Genomic DNA, 25380 nt, shown 5'->3' on the forward strand with positions numbered 1-25380 from the left:
GTACAGTCCTCCCTTATTTGATATCAGAGAGCCCAATGGAGCCTTCTGAAGAACCTAGTCAGATTAGCAAAGATAACTTTTTGGAAGTTCCTAATTTATCTGATTCTCTTTCTGAAGATGAGGAAGTTAAAGCTACTTTCAAACCTGGCTTCTCGCCTCAACCTAGTAGACGAGGTTCTGATTCTTCTGAAGATATGTACCTGGACACTCCATCTTCAGGTGCAAGAAGAGTTTCATTCGCTGACACCTTTGGATTCAATCTTGTGTCTATCAAAGAATTTGATTGCTGGGATTTACCAAGTGTTTCCACCGGTTTTGACTTAAGGAAGGACATTTTTCACACAGAAGAATATGTTTTATCTCCACTATTTGATTTGCCTTCTTCAAAAGAAGATCTTATGCAGCAACTTCAAGTACAGAAAGCAATACTGGAGTCAACTGAGTATCCTCCTGGGTCTACAAGTATGAAGGGCATTATTCGAGTTTTGAATATTTCTTTTGAGAAGTTAGTATATGTGAGAATGTCCTTGGATGACTGGCAGACACATTATGACATTTTAGCAGAATATGTCCCAAATTCATGTGATGGTGAAACTGACCAGTTCTCCTTTAAGATTTTATTGGTTCCCCCTTATCAAAAAGATGGCAGTAAAGTTGAGTTTTGTATACGTTATGAAACTTCTGTTGGTACATTTTGGTCAAATAATAATGGCACAAATTATATACTGATTTGTCAAAAGAAAGAACAAGAGCCGGAGCCTGTAAAACCACGGGAAGAAGTTCCTAATAGACAAATAAAAGGCTGTTTAAAGGTAAAATCAAGGTGAGGATCTATCTTACATTTTTTACTCTTCATAATCTTAAAGTCTTTTTATGTCATTCTTTATTTCATGTGTTGTACGAAGTAGCCATTCTGTTTAAAAATATACCGTTCATCATATATAAAACAATGGTGCTAGGCTTTAACAAGGTCAGTGCTCTTCAAATAATAGCACCATGTTATCACTCCTCCAAATGCAAGGAAAAGTATGGGTATAATTTAGTAGGTGGGGGAGGAGGGGAGCACAATGTGCGTATTGCTTGCCTAATGACTTACGAATTGTTAAGTTCAAACCATGGAATCTGGATTCTTAACATGTAACACTTCATTTTGACATTTATAGTATGTTTATTTTCAGTGGGTTTTAAATGTCTATGCAATACTTCAAAACATTTCTGATTAACATAAAACTGTGTTTCAAAATGCTCTTAGTACTCAGATATTCATAGGTTTCCCCCAAAATTTCTTAATGATTGAGTCATATAGGGCTGTTTGGAGTACATGTTAAGGTAAATCATAAGAGCTATGACTTTAGTGACAAACCAAGAGAAAGACAAAAGTATATGAGTTATGTATAAATTACACACAAAATTTTATAGTTACAACCAAATATAATATTATAGAACACGAAGTAGTATAAGTTAGTAAAAGCAAATGGAGAATTTAAAAAAATGACCCAAATAGAAATAAGTATGTACAGCTTCACAGATTAGAGATTTGGGATATGATTCCTCATTAGTAACCCTGCTCTCCTGTTAATATAAAAAAAAAAAGAAAGAAAGAAAACTGCATTCAGCTCTCTCTATTGTAGAGTTGGCTAATTTCCATGACACCGGGTTAGCAGATAAAACATCCAGGAGGAGATAGATCACTTCTGCTCCTCAAAGTGTCTTAGTGGAAAAGTCCACATTGCTCCACAAGTCACAGGCAAATGTTGGACTGTCCTCTGGGTGGTCCATCCTAACTGTTACTAGACCTAAGATTCTAGCAACTGCACCAGAAATACTGTAATATGATGAAGAGTGAACTGTATTAGGAATCAAGACACCGAGATTCTAAGTGGAATTTAATAAAAACATAAGGAATGACATTGGAAAAATTTTAGCCTCTTTATGCTTTAATGCCTTGATCTATTATATGACAGTAAATAGTAACTACTAAGTGTGTTAGTCTCATGCATTAATGAACTAAATATAACATAGGTGGAAGCAATTCAATCATATAAAATATTTCTATTTTCATTATCCTTTAAAGTCATTTGAAAGATTGGCTTACTCAACTTTGTGAATTTTGCCAACTTTCTTAGTCCAAATAAAACTTTCTCAGATTTTAACTGATGCTATTAAGAGAAAAATATAAACATAATCTCTACATGTGCTAAAATAGTAACTTAGATGTTTATGAAATTACTCAGGAACATGTTAGCTATATAGACAAAATAAACTCAATACTATTTAACAAACTGATTCATATACACAAACGTACACATTAAATACTTTACAAAAGAGATCATCAGTGAATATCTATTAAACGTGCTGCAACTTGTTCTCTTTGTTAGAGAGAGGCAAAATTGAGAAAAGTCATAGCCTTATTGTCAAAGAGCTAATAGAAGAAGTAGTGTTTAACTCAGAGGATTTTTCTGAAGTTAAAGATGCAGCTTTAAAATTACAAGCAATACATACTGAACTGGTAAAAATAGGGGATTCCTTTGATAGGCCAAAGTTGACTTGATTCCAAGAACAAAAATGGGCACTGATAGGCCTAATCTTCTACCCCACTCATGACATTATTGGAAATTCTCCTACTCTAAGATATGTATAACTATATATATCCATACACACATATGTATTCAGAACAGTAATCATTGGATTCAGAGCGGACACTGTTCAAGTTTTAATATTGCTTTGGGGAAAAACCTGAGAAGAACTAAACCACAAAATGGTCTAAAGGCCTGTAAAGTTTCCTAATGAGTTATAAAAATGGAAAAAATCTCTCTCCTTCAAAACCACAAATACATTTTCTGCACTTCTATAACTTAAAAATGACCAACATAATTCAAACCACATTTTGAAAAAAGCATTTGCCTCTGGAGGAGGCCTTTTGTGCAGAGTTTCAGTCCAATGTGAATTTTTATATCTGATTTATATACCACTCAAAATGGAGTGTATAAAGGAAATCCTGACAGATTCTTAGAACAGCATGTGCCGTAATAGAATATTTATACAGCTTTTCCATGATATAATTTATATGCAATGGGGTTTCAAATATTCCTAAAACTCACACAAGAGAGCATTATCAAATTTCTAAATGAATATTGCAGTTGGATTTCATTGTGAAGAATTTAGTTAGGGAAAAATAGCATACCTTATTAGTGTTATTTTACAAAATGTGTATTTGGCTAAAATAAAAGTGAACTAATACTGATTTGATCAAAAAGTGATAGCTTCTAAAACATTCTTCTCCCTCCAAAGAGTTACATAATTTAAATGGGTCTTTTTTGAATGTTTCCACACTTCCTCCATAGCTTAATTTGGAGGTCACTTCTCCCAACAGATAAATACAGAAGAGAAATTTATGTGGATTTTTGCTTCATACATGCAAGTAATTAACAATAGTGGGTTATATAACTCAGAGTTAAAGTGAAAATAAGCTGTCCTAACGTAGACAGTAACCTCTAACTTGAATTCCTCTTAATACCAAAGTTAATTTGCTATCAGTGTCCTGGAGATTGTATCTCCCAAAGCATCAATAATCCCTTCTAATAAGTACAGAACCAACTGTGGGAATACACTTAGTGAGGTAGGATTTCTGTTGTGTCAATCACCCTAGACACTATGCTTTTTCTATGGAGATTATTTTCAGGTCAGAATTTGTAAATCTCTACATTTTCTTTGATGTTTGTTAATCCATCCACTTCGACAGAAAGAATATCTAGAGTGAGAGGAAAGCAGAGTTTGTTACTTGTAGACATGTGACTGAGAGTGACCCAGAGGTATTTAATTGCACCAAAAGGCCCACATCAGGAGACACTTGGTAAGTGTCACCACACACATGGCACAGTTGTATGTGCTAGCAAACAAACTAAGCAGATTGCTGATCCTCATCCCATGGACTTTATTTCAAAATAAATGACCAAAAGAAATAAATGACACATATAAATTACCTTAAATGTACATGGATAAATAAGCTAAAAATAGCATTCAGAAGCAGTTAAAATTATGGGCTTCCGAGTTAAACATATCTGGCTTTGAGTCCAAGCTCCACCATGCTAGCAGGTGACTTTGGGCAAGTTAAGCTTGGTTTCCTCATCTGTTTTGGGAATAACAATAGTACTATCTTATAGGGTTGGCTGAGATTTCTGTGAAATAATACATATAAATTTTTGGCACAGTATCTGGAACATAGTAAATTATCAGTAAATGTTAACCAGTGTAAAAAGACAGGGCTAACTTTAGCTTTAGATGGATCTCAAAAACCCTACAAAGGCTCAACCTGCCCAAAAATCTCCTTCCTCTTTCCTTCCAAGGTTCCTAAGTTTTCAGCTTTGGAGAGCCACTTCTTGGTCTCTTACAGGACTTTAATCATTAAGCAAAACTAATTATATTCTAACTTTTCCCGAGATGTGTGTCACCTTATATCTGAAACATCTTAAAACTGGTTATCTTAATGACTATTAAATATTCCACATTTACTAGATGATAAAATGGAGGACCAGATGGGAAGGGGTAAAAAAAGGCATGAAGTTTGGCATTGAACAGACTTGTATATTAATCCCAGTAAAATATATACTTATAGCTCTGTGACTGTGGACATACTACTTTACTTCGCAGCACCTCAGTTTATTCATCTGTAAAATAGGGGTAATGATGCCTGTCATTGTGATAATTCAATTAACGTAAAATTAGATGTTCTTAAAGCTTTAAGTGCAGTGCTGCGCACATATAAAGTAGTCATCAAAAGCCAACTATAATTGCCATCATCATTATCAAACCTTGTTCAGCTAATTAATTTCTGATTCTTGGACTTGCATTATTTCTCCAGATATCATAGTCTACCTTGTTCAGGTTCCAAAACTCATTCAACAAGTGTTTATTAAGGACCTGAGTGTTGTTAGGCACCAGTATCCATGAGAAACATGGCTAAGAAACATGACCCTGCGAAGATGAGGAGAGGTCCCAAAGAAAAAGTCCTCACAGGGACTGAGAACAGAGAAAGCGACAAAGAATATCAACCCCAATTCTTTGGGTACACAATGGAAGCCATGCTTAAAAAATAAGAACCATTTACATTATGTTTCAGGTTTTCTAAAATATGTGATCTATAACTGATCTTGTGCATGGGCTAAGGGAGTGAACTTTTTTTCCCTCACCAGCTGCTAAATGTATGTTCCCAACCGTTGGGTACACAGACTGACTTCATCTGGTTTTGTATTTTATTAAGTGAAACCAATTTATTATTTTAAGTAAAGAAATGGCGTGATATAGGTGTTGGATGGTATTTATAACTTGGCCAGGTGAATGCAAATAAATTCCTGAAAGACTTCAATGCCAAAGGAAAAAATTGATCAGTCTTCAATTTTTGTGCATGAGAAATAGAATCAGGCACATTCAAGAAGGGAAAAGAAAGAAAGACTTTCTAAAGCATGATTTTAAGATTACAGAGTTTACCTTTCAGGGTGGTATAAAATCGTTAAAATGAGGCCAAGAAAAGCACTGGAAAATGGAGCAGAAGATATGGTAATGTTGCATGTTCCAGTCAGAGGCATTGGATCGTGAGACTTCCTTAATTTACACTTACAGTATAATCTGGGATCCTGGAAATAGTCCAAAGAGGTGTAAATAGCCCCATGAGGCCTTTAGGACTTAATGTATTCCATAACTAACTTGTTGTGAGTCCGTACTAATTGTGGAAGCCAGGTCTGCTTAAGGGGGGGAGCTCTGGCAAGGCCATATGGAAACATAAAACACAGCTGCACAGGACCCGTCAAGAGGACCGTTTGGAAGCTGCCATCTGGTTGACAGCAAGGAGCCAAGTAGCTTAGTTCCTTGGAGATCTACCAGGGCTTTGTGGCTTCCTGGTTTTCTGTAAATCCATCCCCCTAGAAGCCCAGACTCCCTGGTGTAGTTTTGTCACCTTTTCTAAGAGAAGGGAAACAAGAGGGTCTCATCATTCTCAAGCTCTAGCTGAAGGGAATCACTATGGATGCCATTTCTTAACATGGATCCTCTGGATCTCCACAAACTTGAACTTCCCACCCGAAGCCCATCTGCAAGCCTGTAAAAATTATTAATATTGTTTTTAGATTTTATTTATTTATTGGACAAAGACAGAGAGAGCACAAGCAGGGGGAGCAGCAGAGGGAGAGGGAGAAGCAGGCTTCTCCAGAGCAGGGAGCCCGATGCAGGGCTCGATCCCAGGACCCTGGGACCACGACCTGAGCCAAAGGCAGACGCTTAATGACTGAGCCACCCAGGCGCCCCAAGCCTATAAAAATTCTTACAGGGCCCAAGCACTCTGAGCCAGTAAAACTCTAGGCAAGAAAAAAAAAAAAAAGATTATGAATTGGGACACTTAGTTTTTCAACTTTTTCCAATTTTGCTGATTGTGACTCTTGTCCCTGTTCTAAGTTTTTAGATCAAAACCCCAACAGGAATAATGAGAAATGACTTCAGGAGCAGACCCCTGAGGTGGGCCTGACTGCTTAGTGACCTGATAGACTTAAAAGATCTTCTAAGCTCTGACACTTCACTTTGAAACCATGCCTGAAGTTTTTATATACGTGTGTGAGTGTGTGTGCACGTGTGTGTGTGCACATGTGCGTGTGTGTGTGCGTGTGTGTTCAGCGGAAAAGGTGGATTCCATAAACAATGAAGCATAATGGAAACAGCATACCCTTTAAAGTGGGGCAGATTTGGGCTTTCAGTCTAATTACTAATTGTGTACACTTGGATAAATTATATTTTGTACCCTTTTTACAAAGGCCAAAATAGGGTTAATAATTTCTACTTGGCAGAGGTGCTATGAGAACTACATTAGCTAACATATATAAGGATCTGTCCCAGTTGATGACCCTCCATAGATACTCAAAATGACTTTGGTGATAAATATCGCTTTTACAACTTCTATATGGCTAGTCCTACGCTCAAGATTAAGGGAGGAATGCTTTATTTCCTTATTATCATTTCTGCTGCCAGGACCCAGGCTAATACAAAAGTTTCAAAATTAGTTGTATTATAGATTCAATAAGCTTTGGGGCACTAACCAGAGAAACAAGTATTTATACCATTGCTGCTAGGGGAAAATGATTCCCAAATTCCAGAAATTTCTGGGTTACAAAAAAATTTGGAACATTGCCTGTTCATAAGTTGAACACTACTTTTTTAAAAAAATAAACTACAACATGTTTCTTCTTGAAATAGTTCTTAAAATAGTTCTTTTGGACTAAATAAATAAGATAGCTGCACACAACTTCACCTATCATCACTTTATACCTAGAAGGTGAAGTTGAATTTTACATAACTCTTTCCTCTAAGAAAATAAATTATACACCATTGCATTTTGCTCATTCCTTTATTTTTTTAAATTTTTTAAAGAAGATTTTATTTATTTATTTGACAGAGACACAGCGAGAGAGGGAACACAAGCAGGGGGAGTGGGAGAGGGAGAAGCAGGTTTCCTGCTGAGCAGGGAGCCCGATGTGGGGCTCAATCCCAGGACCCTGGGATCATGACCTGAGCAGACGCTTAACGACTGAGCCACGCAGGCGCCCCCATTCCTTTGTTTTAAAGCGTTCTCTGTACCCCACCACTATATAAAAAAAGAAAAAGCTCCTCAAAACACATGTCTTGAATCTTTTCAGGTTTTTATTCTGCGTCTCTAATAGTTTTACTTGGGTAAACGGCATGGTAGTGTTATTATCTATTATATAAGTAATAACTGGTTTTGAAGGCTTAATTATATCAGCCTGCTATTTAAAGATTTTATGACAAAATAGAAATCCCTAAATTGGACTGTTATACGGCATCGTTTGGTGATAGAGATCAGTTGTACATTACACAAAGCTGTCTTAGGTAATTTTACCACTCCTTCCTCCTCAAGTGAGGGGGTCTGAAATGGTCTGTCTGTGCTGCACTTAAACGCTATTCGAGTCACAAAGAGACATGAAATGCTAACATCGTAAGACCATGACTATCCTATGTGTGGCTCTGGATTTGAATTTTACTCACCCCTTTACTTACCAAAAGACAAAATATCCCCCAAATTTATATTTGTAAAGCATGCCAAATAGTAGATTCTTTTCTTAATTATGTGAAACAGATTTTATAGCCCATTTAACACTGATGGTATTCTGATTTGTTTTACAGATTTAAGCCATGATACAAATCAAGTAGACTCTAACTATAAGAAAAACCCCAAGCTTATTCTCATTCTTAAAAATTACTGTGGATGTCTTCACACAATTACAAATCACATAGACTTGTGCAGGTAAATGTCAGCTTCATAAGCCATATAATGAAAGGAAGCTGGGAAAAATACATTTTACTAGTATCTCCTTTTGAGGATAAATACTTACAAATAATTTTATAATGTCTCCTTTTGAGGATAAATACTTACAGATAATTTTATAATGTATTGTTATAACTTAAATCTTCTGGGTATTTGCCAATAGAAAAAATTACACAGATTTTAAAAATCACATTCAGATGCAGTAAAAAAAAAATGTAATTTTCACAAATATTCTAATAGGTGTATAAGACTATTGAGTTCGGGGCGCCTGGGCGGCTCAGTCATTAAGCGCCTGCCTTCGGCTCAGGTCATGATCCCAGGGTCCTGGGATCGAGCCCCACATCAGGCCTGTTGCTCTGCGGGAAGCCTACTTCTCCCTCTCCCACTCCCCCTGCTTGTGTTCCCTCTCTCGCTATGTCTCTCTCTGTCAAATAAATAAATAAAATCTTAAAAAAAAAAAAAAAAGACTATTGAGTTTGGTGTAAATAAAGTTGAATCATTGTTTCCAGTGTTAATACGACACTTGATTTCTGAATCATTTTCAATAAATCATATATTGTAGAAAAGACCATTTAATTCTATTTTTTGCTTTGAGGCAGAATTATTCTAAAAACTACCCAAGCCAAATGGTTATATATTCTCTCCTGAATCATCTTCTGGAAAGATTGTGTTCTTCAGTAATGTATTCTATCAGGAATTCTAGGTCTTTTATATAGCCATTCATATTGTTCTATGTCTTTAATCTTGTCATTTGTTTACTCTGATTCTCAGTTGAATTAAATGTTGGCGTCCCTACCCTTACAAAGTTAAGCAGAATCGTATTGTTTCTGTGATTGTTTCCTATTTTTCAGGTCAACTAACCTAATAACTTTAGATTTTTGCCCTGAGGTCCTAACTAGTAAACTAATAAACTAGTTTGTCGTATTTTAATGCAAAATTCAGAGAAGAAAAAACTCATCCCAACTAGATTCTCTGACAGGGGAATGACATGACTATTACAAGGACTGTGCACTATGGGCACTAACATTCCAGGGGCTGCAGGAAATAACAGCAAGCTAGCTAAAGAGCTCTCCCAGTCCTGCCATCATGAGCTTTGAGTTCTGAGTACTGGAGGGATTGTTGTTATTACTGTACTTCCTATGGGTGCCAGGGAAGAGAATTCAAAATATTTCAGAAGATTACTCGGTTTATTTCTCAATTCTACCTAAAACGATGGCTGTTAGAATTTTTGAAATGCTCTTAGACAAATAATGAATAATTTCGAATAGCTATATACTCTATTTTCTAGATATCTAATTTTTTAATAAAATTTCACTCAAGAATGTAACTGTATGAGACACTGAAAAATTTCAAATAGGTTTGCAAAAATCAAATGTAATATAGACCAACTGAAACTTAAATTGGTTCTAAGTGTATCGTTTTGTAGAAAGGTTAATACAATAGCGACAAGCAGAATTCACCCGAATAGATGTTAAATTTCTTGAACGTGTGTGTGTGTGTGTGTGTGTGTGTGTGTGTACAGTTTTAACCAAAGCTATTTGTTCTAATCAAGGAATATGTGCAGAGAACTGGGACAGCCAATCCAGTTCATAATTTATTTAGTAAATTGAACATAGGGAGCAGTTAAGTAATACTGCCCATCTATATTTGAATTATTCTTAATGCATTGCCTTTTTGTGTGGAAAAACTACACACACACATCCGTATATATGAGCTTTTTAGTTAAACCTTATCTTGTTTGTGTGTATGTGTGTTATACATATAATAAAGGCATTCTTCAGATAGTTCATATGTTTTCTAATATTTTCTATTGTCTGTATTAGTAATAGCTCATTTAAAGCTAACTTTGGCAAACCAAGTTAAGTTTTTAGACAATGCTAGTTATAGGGACATTCAAGACATTTGTTTACAAATCTCATTAAACTCATGTAGTTCAACAGGACTCCTAGTCCTATTCCTGATTTATCCATATTATGGGATTGCTTTTGCCCTTATATTGCTTTGTTATTCTTCCTTTAAATTAAAATAATTCTGGCAATATTTTTTCATGGAGTAGTTATTTCAAGGGTATAAAATAAAACAGCTTTCCTTAAATGAAAGGGTTGCTGTTTGCTGTGTTTGCATCTGATGTAATTTATCTATAGGCAAAGAAATTAACATTTAACAAAAGACTTCCTGTTTTTCAGATATTTGTATGTCTGGAAGGAAGAGGACTTCCATCATAGGGCCCTCTGTATCTGTTTAGTCAAAATGTTTACAAAGGTGCCATTTATAATGATGGCCTTTCCCTGCACTTTAAAAAACCTATGTGTGTGTCATCTTCCTAACTGGACTGCAAGTTCCTTGAGGCCAGGAATGATGTATTTGTCTAAACATTATTCCCCACTGTAACTAATAAAAGGATTTGCATAGAAAAAGCTCTTAAAATTAATAATAAAGGCAACTGGCTTTCTCATTGATAACCCCGAGGCCTAGTAAAATCCAAAAGCACCTTCTGAATAATTGAAGAATGAATTATACTTGTTACACTTTTAATGATGAGTATTTTCATTGTTTTCACAGTCTTTAAAAATCACATGCCTTCTGAACATCTCCATCTGGATATCCAGGTGGCAAATTAATTCCCTTAATGTCTCACACCAAAGTTACATATTTACTCATATCCTAACTCTTCTTCCTTTATTCTATGTTTTGTTTAAAATCATAGTCATCATCCCTGCGATGTAAATAAAAAACTTCAAAATAATAACTGATTTCTCTTTTGCTGGTTCTTATTAATTCTATACCCATATTATATTCTATGGCCCTGAGGTAATGATTGTTCATTGGATCAAAAATAAAAATTAATTTAAAAATTAAAAATAGGATAAAATATAGAAAGACTATATTTATAGATCATAAAAACAACAGATAAAAAGGAAATTTGTCCCTGCAATAACCACGTATTTGTTACCTAAATCGACTTAAAATTAAATATAGAAATGAACAAATTAACCATTATACAGTCTTATAGACAATCTAAATTTAGATGGTTACTTTCAGTTATCAAGGTATCAATAAGAGATCAAATTGAGAAATAAATTAACATGCCTACTATGGGATACTCTCATTATTGTCTTTCCTTCTATCCTAAGTCTTCTAAAGAGCTGATTCATGGAGTCATCATAATATTACTTTGAAGTAATGTCAAATAATCTTAACATCTCAAATAAAATAAATACTCACGGGTTAGCCTTTGGCTTTCTTCATACCACAGTCCAGACCAGTGGGACCAGAACCAGAAAAATCTAACAGGCTGAATAATGAAAGACCAAAGGCAGATATTGTGTGTCTACTGATCAGAACAGAGTCATTCATTCTTCCTTCTTGCCAGGGCCAGGATCACGGCCAATATTCGTAGTAGTGCTCATATGATGTTCCCTGATTCTGACACCTGTGGATTCTCGGCCCGCCTTCTGTCCTATCTGCTTTTCTTTACCTTAATGTCTTCCCTTGACTGGGCCTTTTGCCTCTACCAGATTCCTCCTGTGTACCTAAACCTAAACTTTATTAAGTCATACAGTACTGTCACCTCTGTCTTGGGATTGCATGCCTGGTCTTCCCCTACAGGAAACCAAAAAACGAAAGTATTTAAGAGGAGTAATGCAATGTGTCTACATGTTTAACCTTAAAACTTAACAAAAAGGAAGTGTGATGGATCTGCTACACTCTACTGAATAGCATGTACAATTTTTTTGGATATAATTTTAGATTTAAAGAAGAGTTGCAGGAAGAATATGAAGACTTCCCATATTCTTGTATACATGTGTTTTAAAACTATATAACAGAGGGGTCCAGTTGCATTGATTCTTATAGGCAAGAGCTTTAACTTTTGAAAGCTTTAAGTAATGGTAACTTTCTAGTTCACAGGTAATTACTGATTTTGCAGAATATAAAATACATTTAAAGTACCTTGTGAAAATGTTAAACTCAAACTGAAGTAGTACCGTCATCAGACATTACAATGATTCAATTTTTTAAAAAATTTTAAACTTTAAAAATTATATTATTTTTCTTTTTATGGCAGTAAGAATTGGGAAACCAACATGTTTTAGGAAATTAGCATATATAATTATATTTTTATTATTGGCAAAAATAATATGCTCCCCTTTACTGATATAGGAATTAGTTCTTACATTACCACCCTCAACTAACATCTCATAGTTTTCATTAAGAGTTTTACTATAATTTTCCTAATATCCTATAGAACTTTATTATGTAAAATCTAAGGTCACAACCCAAGTAAAAAAAAGGTAGGTAATGCATAGCATTTGTAAATTTTTTTTTATTTTTATTTTTCTTTACTTTCTATGAAGTTTTTAAATGAAGTTGGCTGGAAATTAAAGTTTTACCATTTAAATTTATTGTTTTCCAATTAACTTTCAATATACAAGTGGAGATGGGTTCCACTGAAATGTTATTTATGAGACTGAATTAAACATTTTCTGGGTAAGGCTTAGCTGTTGAGAAATTGGGGGGGTTATTTTTTTTAGTACAATAAAATATACTCTTGTCTGTGATGAATTGTAACCTCTAAGGAAATTAATTTTTTAGAAATCCTTTTCAAAATTATGTTGGCATGATTATAAAGGTCAATTGTGTGTGTGTGTGTGTGTATTTCTCCAATTCCTAGGGAATTCCTTGACCACTTATGGTATGAAATTCCTTTCATTCGTCTAATTTTGTATCTAAGGCTGTAACATTAACTAGAACTTGGCTACAAAACTAGGCAGGACTTTCATGTCATGTATGGACTATACCTTATTGACAACTTTAATTCTATGATATTTACTACTTTAATAAGTTACCTTGCTCTTTTATTTAGAAATTTCTAATTATATAAGCTTAAGGAATATGTGTTTTAAATCTATCATCATTTCTTAAGTGATACAAAGTTATTTCCCATTAGATCACCTTTGTACATTGTAGTAAGCAACACCAGCCCCATTTGACATAAGAAGAGATTTAGGCAAAGGGATTTATTTGATCAAATCCAGAAAATATTTAATAGAAGAAACTGGGTTTGTGATTTAAATTCTTTAATCTCCTATGGCTCTGAACCACAATGCCTCGATAAGACACTTATTCATAAAGAAATAATAGAGTTCTTATTTTACGTAGAACACTCCTAGGTAGCTTCTATCTTCAAGCATGAATTTGGTTAAGGAATAATATTTATATACATGAAAAGTTAGCTATCAACGTAATGTGTGCCAAATGGAATAACACATACTCAGAGGAAATCACAGGAGATACAGAGCAATAGGCATTCAAGAAAGGACTATTATGCAGGCTGCCCTCATTAGGAAGAGCATCAGAGAGGAACTGAACTTGACCTTGAAATGGTAAAACTTGGGTAGGTGGAGAAGAAGCAGGGGAGCATTACAGAGAGTAAAAAATATGTGTGGAAATGGCAGTGCAAAGGACAACCTGGGGATTTTGTTAGTCAATTAGATTGCCTAGAATGGATGGAATTGTGGAAGTCAAACTTGAAAAATAAAGTTGGTGGCGGGTATTAAGGAGGACACGTATTGCATGGAGCACTTGGTGTTATATGGAAACAATGACTCATGGAACACTACATCAAAAACTAATGATGTACTGTATGGTGACTAACATAACATAAAAAAAATAAAACAATAAAAAAAAGCTGGAAAAGAACTGTACACTCTGGCTAGGCTGACAATTTGAACTTTAGTCTCCCTGTTCAAGGATAGAGTAGTATTTTAGTTATATTAATTCAGAAAGTATTCAGAGTAAATTAATGAAAAGTATGAACTAGGTTGCTAACTATAAGAAATGAGATTGATGTAATTATAAGTGTTGAGCATAATTTCCCCAATGTTTCTCTCCTAACATGCTTTCCACTAATCATGTTTTATGAAAGATTCTTTATTGCCTTGAAAAACTGCTTATGGTACTTAGGAATACCATCATACTTCTGCTTGTGTTTTGGGAGTCTCATGTTTAAAAACCTTTTCTATGTTTTTAACCATTTTTTACTTACTGTCTCTTTCTGTATTTGGAATGGTTAAATACAGGTTTTATCGTTTTCTCATTACCAATATTAGTTATTTAATTTTGCTAGAGGTCACCTTTAATATAAAAAGCAGATATGTATGATGGCACGCATTTTTAGGTATTCCTATACCTATTTCATGGGTGATTCATCTTACTGCTCTAGTTGTGCTCAGGGAAAATTTCTTTTTGTAATTAGTTGATCCAAATTCTTCCTTTAAAATCTAAGGTTTATGTTTTAACTTAGTGAGAAAGATTAGTCCAGGCATCTCAATGTTTATCCTTGTGGATGGGTATATGGAAATTACACTAGTATGGTTCCTTCTAATACCAGTGACCTCAAGATTGAGAGAGTATGTGTCTTAGTTGACTTGAAAGAAAAAAATCATCAAGATACCAGTAGCAAAGTTCTTACTGTGTCCTTTAGCTTGTGCACTGATGGAGAATAAACAAACAAAAACCACAAGTGACTGGAGAAAAGAATAAAGGGTCTTCATGCATTCAACCATGGTTATTGAGCACATACTATGTGCCAGGTACTGTTCTTTTTTTTTTTTTTTAAAGATTTTATTTATTTGAGAGAGAGAGAATGAGAGAGAGAGCACATGAGAGGGGGGAGGGTCAGAGGGAGAAGCAGACTCCCCGCCGCGCAGGGAGCCCGATGCGGGACTCTATCCCGGGACTCCAGGATCATGACCTGAGCCGAAGGCAGTCGCTTAACCAACTGAGCCACCCAGGCGCCCTGTGCCAGGTACTGTTCTAAACACTGGAGATACATTAGTGAAAAAATGACAATCTCTTTCCTTGGTTAGATGAAATTCTAATGGAAGGGAAAACTAATAAGTAGTTAACATAAAAAATAAATAAGTTATGTTAGAAAATGGTAAATGCAATTGAGAGTATAAAATGCAATACCACAGAAGAAGGAGGAGTAAAGATTGTACATCACTGAGAAAATGACAGCTGATCAGAGACGTGAAGAGAGTCAGTCATGAAGAAATCTGGGGGAACAGGGTTCCATGATGAACAAAGCCACAAGGGCAATACTTGAAGCAATTTCAAGTGATGGACCTTTCCCCTCTGTTTGCATTAGGTGCTCATGCTCCTTATGCCTCCTATAGATTCTTGGGCATACCAGTCACTACCTAGCCACAGGGTCTCATGCAGGAAAGGCACAGAAACAGTTTCTCTTTGACACCAGACCTCTTTAGGATCCCTTTCTCCTTTCTCTGGCTGCTCTCTGGCTTCTCAGAGTCTCATTCCTATCTTTCTAGGTCCATCTTTTCCACTGGTGCACCGTGTTGGAGCTGAGCTACAGTTAATCAAAGAAGGAATTCAACATTTGAGTTATTGGAGTTAAAAAGTACTAAATAATTTTATCTATCATTATTTTTGTTTTCCACTATTGTGATTATCCTGACTATAGATTTCTGCAATCTGCAATCTGCAGAATAAGCAAGAGTAGGAACATTATATAGGTATCCTGATCATAGTATTATACATATGGAATAAGCTTATGTAAATTGAGACATGTAAAAAGAAATTTTTTTCATAAAATCAACACTATATACATATTAATGAAGCAAACTGTTGTAAAATGCTGATCCTCAAAGATAGCAAGTGCAATCTTGCAAGTGCCCTCACTTACACACCAAATCAGGAAAAAAGAAGACCAGAATATATGTGGTTGTGGTATTTTTATATGAAACATTCTCTTATACATGATAAACTCCAAACACATTAAAATACCAGCATTATCCACAAACTTATGTTTAAACTATTATATTGCAAGTTCTACCTTTTTCAATAACTGTCATCTCATTTCTATTATTTTTACCTCAAGACTCTAATTGTTTCTTTTATAGGATCTAACCTACTAGTGTCCTTGGCAATACACTTTATGGTGTTTGCATTTGCAATAATTATTTGGACAATTTGCCACATAGTACAACCGGAAAACGTTTTACTAGTTCAGGTCTAAATTCTTACAAAAACTAGCAGTTTTATAATGAGCAATATAGCTGTGAAAGTAGAAACGATGAATGTCTTTTACCCTAAATAGCACGTAGGTTTCTTTTCAGTTAAAAAAAAAAAAGTAAATTTAAATGCACTGAAGTATGGGTGAGTAATCTCCATGATAAATGAAAATTGTTTTATAGACTTAACAGTAGCAGAAGTACAATTTGTATAAAATTTAGGGCGCCTGGGTGGCTCAGATGGTTAAGCGTCTGCCTTCGGCTCAGGTCATGATCCCAGGGTCCTGGGATCGAGTCCCGCATCGGGCTCTCTGCTCCTTGGGAGCCTGCTTCTCCCTCTGCCTCTCTCTCTCTCTCTGTCTCTCATGAATAAATAAATAAAATCTTAAATAAATAAATAAATAAAATAAAATTTACATTAATGCTAGCCCATTTGATTATGTATACCTTCTCTCCCCACCCCATGGAAACTCTTAATAGCAGAGTATTTTTACTAGAGGACTTAATTTCACACTGACCATACCTTTGTAGAGTAGAAGCCAGTGTGGAATAGTAGCGTAAACCGGCGTTTTTCAAGCTTGGCTGCACACAGGGAAGGGAAAAATAAGAGACCCATACACAGGCCCTACTGCAAAGACTAACTGAACTGGTCTGGGGCAGGGCTCAGGCATAGGTATTGTTTAAAAATCTCCCCAGGTGATTCTGATGTGCCCCAGGATTGGGAATAACCGGTGTAAACAAAAGATCTAAACACAGGTGTTCTGAATTACAATTATTAAAAAAAATTGGAAATCATTTAGTCTCAATAAGTACCAAAGGAGTAATACTATTTAAACAAAAAGAAAATCAGTCAATCTAAATGAAATAATGCTTTTGCAGGTATGGTGAGAGGGTTAAGCAAGAGCAGGAACACTAAGGATCAAGTTAATTGCCATTTAGGATGAAGTCAACTTTTAAGAGTTTTCTTTTAAAACAGTTTTCCTTCTTGAAAAAAATGTATATTTTAGGATTCAGAAAATCACACTTTTAAATATGATCTGCAATCAGATTGCAGGATCTGACCTCCTTCCAATCTGATGTCTCTTTACAAGCCCACATATGTGCCAGATGCTACTGCCTTCATTGAGTTTGGGATAGTGTTCCTAGTATTTTTTTCTGTAGGGCCCCATGCTTCCCCATTCGTGAATGGTACAGTTGTGATTTTTAAACTGCTGGTTTGTATTTATCTTTCTTTAGACTGTAAACTTTATGAAGGCAGAGCTTGTTTAATCTTGGCTTGTGCTCATGGTTTAACTTCTAGTATAATGCCTAGCAAATATTAAATATTTGTTGAATGAATACACACTGAGTTTTGTCTAACATTATTCTGAATTAGTATGATGTCCAATAGAAGGACTGGGTCCTTTAAGCCCACCTGATAAAAGTATTCTTCAGAGTGTTGACTGCAGAGTCTGCTGTTGCCTTAAGACTATGGCAGAGATCTTCATCTTTGGCAATGTAGCTGAGTCTCAGCAGAATTTGGCTCTTATCCCAAACTCCTTCTGCAACCCCGTCTGTGGCCCAACGTCTTCAGTCAAAAGGCTCCTTGCCTTTTGGTTCATATCTGGTTCTCAACTAGTCCTTCCCAAGTACCATATTGCTCTTGTACTGATCTCCAACCATAGTTTTATCTTACTGAGCCCTTCTCATTTCATCTACTTAGGATTTCCTGGTAATAAACTTTGCTCTATTTAATCAGGGATCTAAAGGTCTTCAACTGGGAGAGTCATCTTGGCACTGATGAGCTCCTCCCTGCTTATTCTATCTCTTCTAGCTGTAGGCTCCAGAGAAAATAGCATGTTTGTACCGTGAGCTTCCTAAATCAGTTGGACTTCTTTCCTTGAATCTACGTGTTCATTTGCAGCATTTCTGAATCTGCTTACATCTACTTCAGTCTAGAACCTGGGTAGGACCAATAACTGTTGAATGTTTTCTAGCATTTAGTATTGAAATTAACATTAGAAGAATGTGAAGTATATTTAGCTGCTTGTGATAATTATATTAATAAAGATTATTTATGTTAAAAATATTGTCTCCTATTTAAAGAGATTCAATCAAACAAAGTCTATGTAGGGGGCACCTGGATGGCTCAGTCTGTTAAGCATCTGACTTCAGTGCAGGTCATGATCGCGGGGTCCTGGGATCAAGCCCTGTGCAGGGCTCCCTGCTCAGCAGGGAATCCGCTTGTCCTTCTCCCTCTGCCCCTCCCCCTGTTGTGCTCACTCTTTCTCTCAAATAAATAAATGAAGTCTTAAAAAAAAAAGACAACCCACATAGTGGAGAAAATCATATATCCAGTAAGTGACTTATATCTAGAAGAACTCAATTTTAAAATAAGCTAAGCGGGCGCCTGGGTGGCTCAGTTGGTTAAGTGACTGCCTTGGGCTCAGGTCATGATCCTGGAGTCCCAGGATCGAGTCCCGCATCGGGCTCCCTGCTCAGCAGGGAGTCTGCTTCTCCCCCTGACCCTCCCCCCTTTCATGTGCTCTCTCTCTCTCTCATTCTCTCTCTCAAATAAATAAATAAAATCTTTAAAAAAAATAAAATAAAATAAGCTAAGCATCTGAATAGATATTCTCTAAAGAAGCTATTTTAATGACCTATAAGCACATAAAACAATACTCAACATCATTAGGAATGCAAAAACCACAATAAGGTATCACTTCACACCCACTAGAATTATTATGATCAATAAGAGGTAATAAATGTTGGTGAGGACTTGAAATTAAAACCTTCATGCACTAGTGGTGGGATTATAAAATGGTGCAGCCACTTTATAGGAAAATAGTATGACAGTTTCTTAATATGTGAAATATGGAATGACCATAGCCCAGCAATTTCACATCTAGGTTTCTACCCAAGGGAAATGAAAACATATGCCCACACAAATGTAAATGTTTATAGAAGTACTATCCACAAGTACCAAAAGGTGGAAAAATCCAAATGCCCAACAACTGGTGAATGAATAAACAAAGTGTGTTATATCTATATAATGGAATACTATTAAGCAATAAAAAGAAAGTACTGATACATGCTACAACATCGATGAGCCTCAAAACATTATGCTCTGTGAAAGAAGCCAGACATGAAAGGACACATACTGCATAATTCCACTTGTATAAAATGTCCAAATTAGGCAAATATATAGAGACAGGAAGATTAGTGTCTCTAAGGCTGGGGTTGAGAAATGAAGAGTGATTCTAAAGGACATGAGGTTTCTTTTTGGGGTACTGGAAATGTTTTAAGGTTAGTTTTTGGTGATGGCTGCACGATTCTGAAAATATACTAAATATGCTAAAAATTATTGTATTGTACACTTAAAGTGGGTGAATTTTATGGCATATATATTATAATTCGATAAAGCTGTTAGCTTTAAAAAATGTTACTGATTTTGTATGGAGATATGAATTTTATGATAAATAGACTTCTGTAGACCTACTGCAGAGTTGAGGGCTAATGGAAATTAGAAATAGAGTCTGTTTCTCCTGAAGTTTAGCAGAGAAGGTATTGTGTTTTAGACAAGGTTAGAATAATAGAGTGGCAAGAAAAATGAATATAGGTAGTATATAAAGTCCCACATGAAAGGGTATATTAAAACATAGTTTCTATACATGAAATCTGGATAAGTTTCAAAGGATGCCTGAGTACCTCTTACCTCTCCATGACGGCTGTAGCTAATTCTGTTGTAGGAATAAAGAATATGTTTGATTCCCTCATTATGGTATGTTAATTTATAGATGGAACAACTTTCACTCAATAACATTTTTCTTATTGTTTCAATAGGAAATGTGGATATTAACTTTGTCTTTGTGCAGAGTGCAAAATGCCAACATAATAATAACAGCTAATACTTATTGATTGCTTGCTGTATGCCAGACATTGAGTGGTTTAAATCCATTTCTTCATTTAATGTATTACATTGGTATGAATACTTACTCTTCCTACTTGGTTTAATTAAACTTTTTTTTCTTGTGTCTTCTTTCTTGGGCTTTTCTCAGCTCTCTGTTTCTCTTTCCCTTCCCACCTTCAGTATAAATGATAGTATTAATGTTTCAGAGTCTCATTTCTTAAAAACAACCACTTTGTTCACATTGCCCTGACTTTAGCCAAAAACCAATTTGACATTGGAGAAATATATCAAATCAGATTTTATGCTGAATTTTTACTGATTTATTCAAAATGTTCAAGGGGTTTGTATATGTGGACCTGCAATAAATCCCAGAAAGGTGGGCTGAAGGGGAGGAGGTCTTTGAATGTGAAGTGGTAGATTCCACAGGAGTATGGCATCTTTTGTGAAGAGATCTGCAACAGAGGATGGAAAAAAGAAAACAGTTCACAAAAGGTGTGGGTAAAGGGTGGCAAAGAAGACATGTAATGCAAAATGAGGACATTTGTGAGGGATGCCTCAATGCATTGCATTAATAATTTGCATATTAAGAAGTCATGAGTCTTCGTGTTAATGAATCCCTAACTAGTCTCTGACACAATAGACTGAACTGTCCCTGGAGGAGTCATTATGGCCTATCATGTCAATGAGCCGCATATTAATGACTCTCTTACATGCTTATCAACAGGTAGCCTAATAGGCTCCCATTGAGTTCTTTTTCATTTGCTTTTTAAATGTATCCTCTTTTCCCTTCCCTTTGTAACACTATTGTGAAGAATTGACAAAAAGGTGCATTAAGATGATTTTAATGTGTGACGTAAGTTCACAAAAGCATTAAATTCAGAAATAATGCTTTAAGTCTTACTCCTCTGCCTAGAAAATTTCTCAAATGCAGTTAAATACAAATCCAGTTGGATAATAGGGTTCTTATTTGGATTTTAACATAAATCATCCAACCCAATTTACCATATTTCTCTTTTCCCTGATATATCAATTCATGCTGTGATTAGCGTAAGTATAATAGCTAGTTTGGAAATATGTTTGTGAAACTGAATTGCTTGAACATGGAAATGAATTAGAACAGATTTCATATCATAAACACTCATTAAAACCAAAGCAGTAGCTGATAGTATAAAAAATTAAAAATAAAGAGGAAATAGCAGACATATATTAATTTCATAGCAATAAAGAAATGAGCTAAAAAATTACTTTATAACTTTTAAATTTAACAATTCAAGGTAGTCGCAGGAAGGCACAATTTTAACTTTTCTAACTTGCTTTGGCAAGTTGGTCCCAATTACTCTATTTAAGATATCTGGTGCTTTTTTACAAACATAAAATCTATGATCTCCTATAAAAAATACTGAAGAATTGTTCTTCCAGTATTTCTACTGAATTACACACCATCTCGCCTGATTTACTTTCCAGATGAAGGAAAGAGTATTGACACATGCTTGAGATCCTTTGTCAGGAGACAGGAATGGGTAGAACTGGGGGAAAAAGTTGGAGAAGTTTCTTAGCACTTTGTTCCCCATAAAAAAAAATAACAAATGAACAACCACTTGTAAACATTGCTATTTTGAGAAAATTGAGGGCAAAGATGCTCAGATGAGCAGCTACAGGTTGGTACTCTGACCTCATACCTGTCACCCTCCATTTGGCAACAATTCCTTCTGAGAGGTGCCACTTCTTGAATGATTTGATTTCAAAGTCTGGAAGTCTCATGCTCCTTTGTGTTGACTCTGCCTCCTAACCCTTCCAAACATACACTGGATATATCAATTTACATTTTAAATTACTTTTTCTTAAAACAGTTTCAAAACAATAAGTAACACAAATGCTAAAGAGCTTGTATGTATGCTCAGTATTTAACAAACCAAATAGCTTAGCAATACTTACACGTAGATTCCACAAAGAAAGCATGTTTAATCAGAGTTTCTGTAATTTCAATTAGCTGGCTCAATAGTCATGACTCTGCGATAGTGACTTTTTACACAACCACAGATAAATCAACATCGTTATGAAAAAAAGAATGCCTGCAACTTAGTATCCTTAGGGAAAAAATACACACGACAATACTCTGATAATTTTTGGAAGACGGAGATGGTATAAAACTCTTAGTCGCTTTGCAGGGGAACTCTGGAGAATAAGGATGTCCGACTTTGGAAGTAGCAGGACTCTCAGCTGAACAATCACTCGTTTCTTGTCACCCACCTACTCCATGGGTGACAATTACTTCCTTTAAGAACTCAAGTAAAATAAGGCCTTTGGGCCAATAAGTTTAAGAACTTTTTCTGATATCCCTCTGATGTGTATTCTTTAGTTTTTCCAGTACTCATTGCTTAAAAACAATCACATTTCTCTCTCAATGGAATATAACTGGCAGGTTGTGGCAGAGTCATTCCTTGAGCCAGGTTTACCTATAAGTCTTCTTTACTTAAAATTCATGGATTCTGCTTATAATTCTATCTCCTCCCAAAGCAACCTACAATTTTTGGTTCACACATGGACCTCCAAGAGGCTACTTAATTCTTCCCTAGATGCTCACAATGTAGTACCTCTTGAGAAAATACACATTGCCACAAAATGCACATGTTGCCCAGATTCAATCACAGAACTAAATCTAAACAGTCTTTTTTTTTTTGTCCTGATTCCTGTGAGGTGAGGTGAGCAGAAAAAATAGCACCCAGCACTTTGACATGGCAAGGCAGATTTGAATGGGCAATCCTTAGTAGGCAACCAAGTTATGAAATGAAGAAACTTTGGAAAAGAAACTTACCAAAGGATTCTTCAACAAAGGTATGTTTTTCAGTTATTGAAATTTCCTGTATTGAGAAGGCATAGTACAATTGTTTTCAGTACGTTCTCAAGATCAAGCACCGAGGCAATGGGCAATGCTCTAATTGAGAAATAGAAATAGAAAAGATTTTTAAGAATGTAGTAAATCAGCTTTATGGAAAACAGGAAAATGACTCAATAAAACCATCTGGTCCCTAATGTCGTGGCATGTGCTTAGTTTCTTGAATGCTTGAGCTGTTCACTAGAGTTTACTCAAGGGTCTTGTGGTTTGCCATGGTTTATGATTACATTTTATAAGTAATAAATGAGCCTATATGATAGGTATTATCCAATACATTTGTTTATCCAACCAGTTGTGATATATGTAATGTTCTGTTATTTGAAAAGTTTTACATGGACATAAGTAAAATGATGTGGAAGTAAATGATTCTGTAATCTTTACTACAAATAATATAAGATTAGCTCACAAACTGTGCAGGTAGGATTTCTATCAATTTGAACTGATAATGCTGACCATAAGATTTTTACCAAGAGTTTATTTTTGACTGTGTTGAAATTTTGAGTTAGTAGCTATTTCTACTGATTCTGCTAGCATTTTTATTTTTTTAATAGTTTAAGAAATTTCCAAATAAAATATTTCAAAATTATATTCATAAATACTCCTATTAGTTATATAAATATAGAACTCTAAAACTGGAAGGCATGTTATTTAATAGCAAAACTGAGAAGAGCAAGTTCATTCCAATTTGAGCAATAAAAGGGTTGATGGGTAGTGGCTGCCTGGCTGTGTGGAGAAGGTTCATTGAGTTGAATCTGGTCTCAGCAAGGAAATCCCTTGATCTGTTATCAGTCCTTGCCATAGGTGCTAGAGAGAGAGGCCAGCATGAGGGTATTGCATTTGATATCCCTAATCTAATCCAGAGCCTTTACTTCGAAGATAAGGAATGTGATGCCCACAAAAACCATATTCCTTACCATATTAGTTATTAGTCTCCAGATTCAGGATTGAAGGGAATATAAAGCCATTTAAAAATGTTGATGTTTTCTCTTTGAGATTATTTCTTGCTTCTTTCAATCCCTGTTAATAATGCAGAGCTGTCTTCATTTTATTGTCCTTTCTTTATCATCAAGGAACTGAATATAATTTGTCTTTTCAATCTAAATTCCTTCTGCATCATGCCTTTAAATCTTTTTTCCTTAGATACTTCCGCTCACAATTAGAAATTTATCTCCTTAATTCTGTCTTTTGATCAAATATTTCACTGCTGTTTTCGGTTTTACTCCGGATCAAGAGAAGACTACTGGTATTGTAACACCAAAGGGACAGATATTAAGCTCTAGTAGTTAATGTATTTTCAACATTACCTCTCGTTAAGTACAAGCTTTTGCTTTCCCCCATCCGCCAATTCAGAAGTGGCTAAAAAAAAAGTCAGAATACTAGAAAGTGAATTTTTAGGAAAATATCACCATAAAATTATGAAAATAGTATACAATATGTAATTATTATCCCAGGAAAGCCTTTTCAGTATTTCTAGGAGTAGCCATTTGTCAGTGCCAATGCCAATGTTGATGTACTCTTTTTAAGTGTCTTAAAAAAAAATCTCAAAGAGGTGCCTATTTTTTCTAATTTAAAAGCTCTCCATTTATTTTCCTTTCTTTCTTTAAGGGAGGAGGATAGAGGAAACAAAATGAGACCAAAGAGGACAGGCTGAACTGTTTGAGGAGTTCAACATTTATGCATTTTTTAGCTGTTTCTCTGAGTGAAAGGTGGTGCCCAAGAATTCCAAGTATGGTGTTCTCTGAGCAATGCCGAGCATCTTGCAGCAGTGTTAGGGAGACACAAATACAAGTCATGACCACTTTGGAAATGATCCTTTTTTATGCCAACTTTTTTATTGCTCTTGGAACAGAGTTACACTTTTGCTGCCTGCAACCCAATCCTGACATTTACCCGGACTGGTTGGGTAATTCCATCACATCAGACTCGGATTGTGTGGAACAGGTCTCTGAGAGGTTTTACTCATATTTTAAGAGACATATGAGCTTTTAAGCACAATGGCATTATAGGACCTTAGGAAAATCATATCATTACTTATACAAAAATGACTACATTTCAACAGTGTTAAAATTAACTCCAAAAGCAGAAGTGTCACATGCACAGAAACTGCAGTAATGTGGTAATATTAACATGGTGCCTAAATCTCGACACTGAATAAATAAAAGAAAGTGTGGATTAACATTCCGTGCACACTGTATTTGGAGAGGACACTTTTCAATAAAAGGTTACTTTTACTAAA

The 25380-nt window shown here is 35.3% G+C and overlaps 1 protein-coding gene and 2 long non-coding RNA genes across 4 annotated transcripts; 2 read left to right on the forward strand and 1 right to left on the reverse strand.

Moving 5' to 3' along the window:
* On the forward strand, window positions 1-25380 carry PPP1R3A (protein phosphatase 1 regulatory subunit 3A). 2 transcript variants are annotated; one of them, XM_081800224.1, is made up of 2 exons: window positions 1-823; window positions 24750-25380. In XM_081800224.1, the coding sequence occupies exons 1-2, from the start codon at window positions 36-38 to the stop codon at window positions 24793-24795; spliced, it is 834 nt and encodes a 277-aa protein (XP_081656350.1). In that variant the 5' UTR covers window positions 1-35; the 3' UTR covers window positions 24796-25380. The 2 variants fall into 2 exon arrangements, with proteins under 2 accessions (XP_081656350.1, XP_081656351.1); XM_081800225.1 differs by lacking the exon at window positions 24750-25380 and adding an exon at window positions 6448-7774.
* Window positions 14221-15970, forward strand: LOC145716501 (uncharacterized). Its single transcript, XR_014139184.1, has 2 exons — window positions 14221-14919; window positions 15135-15970. It is a non-coding gene; the product is annotated as an uncharacterized LOC145716501 (long non-coding RNA).
* On the reverse strand, window positions 20276-24753 carry LOC115939663 (uncharacterized). The gene is made up of 3 exons (XR_014139185.1): window positions 24449-24753; window positions 23064-23183; window positions 20276-20700 (listed from the first exon to the last, which is right to left on the reverse strand). It is a non-coding gene; the product is annotated as an uncharacterized LOC115939663 (long non-coding RNA).

Source organism: Leptonychotes weddellii, chromosome 12 (assembly GCF_054177405.1).
Source record: "Leptonychotes weddellii isolate Sample4059 chromosome 12, ASM5417740v2, whole genome shotgun sequence".
NCBI lineage: Eukaryota > Metazoa > Chordata > Mammalia > Carnivora > Phocidae > Leptonychotes > Leptonychotes weddellii.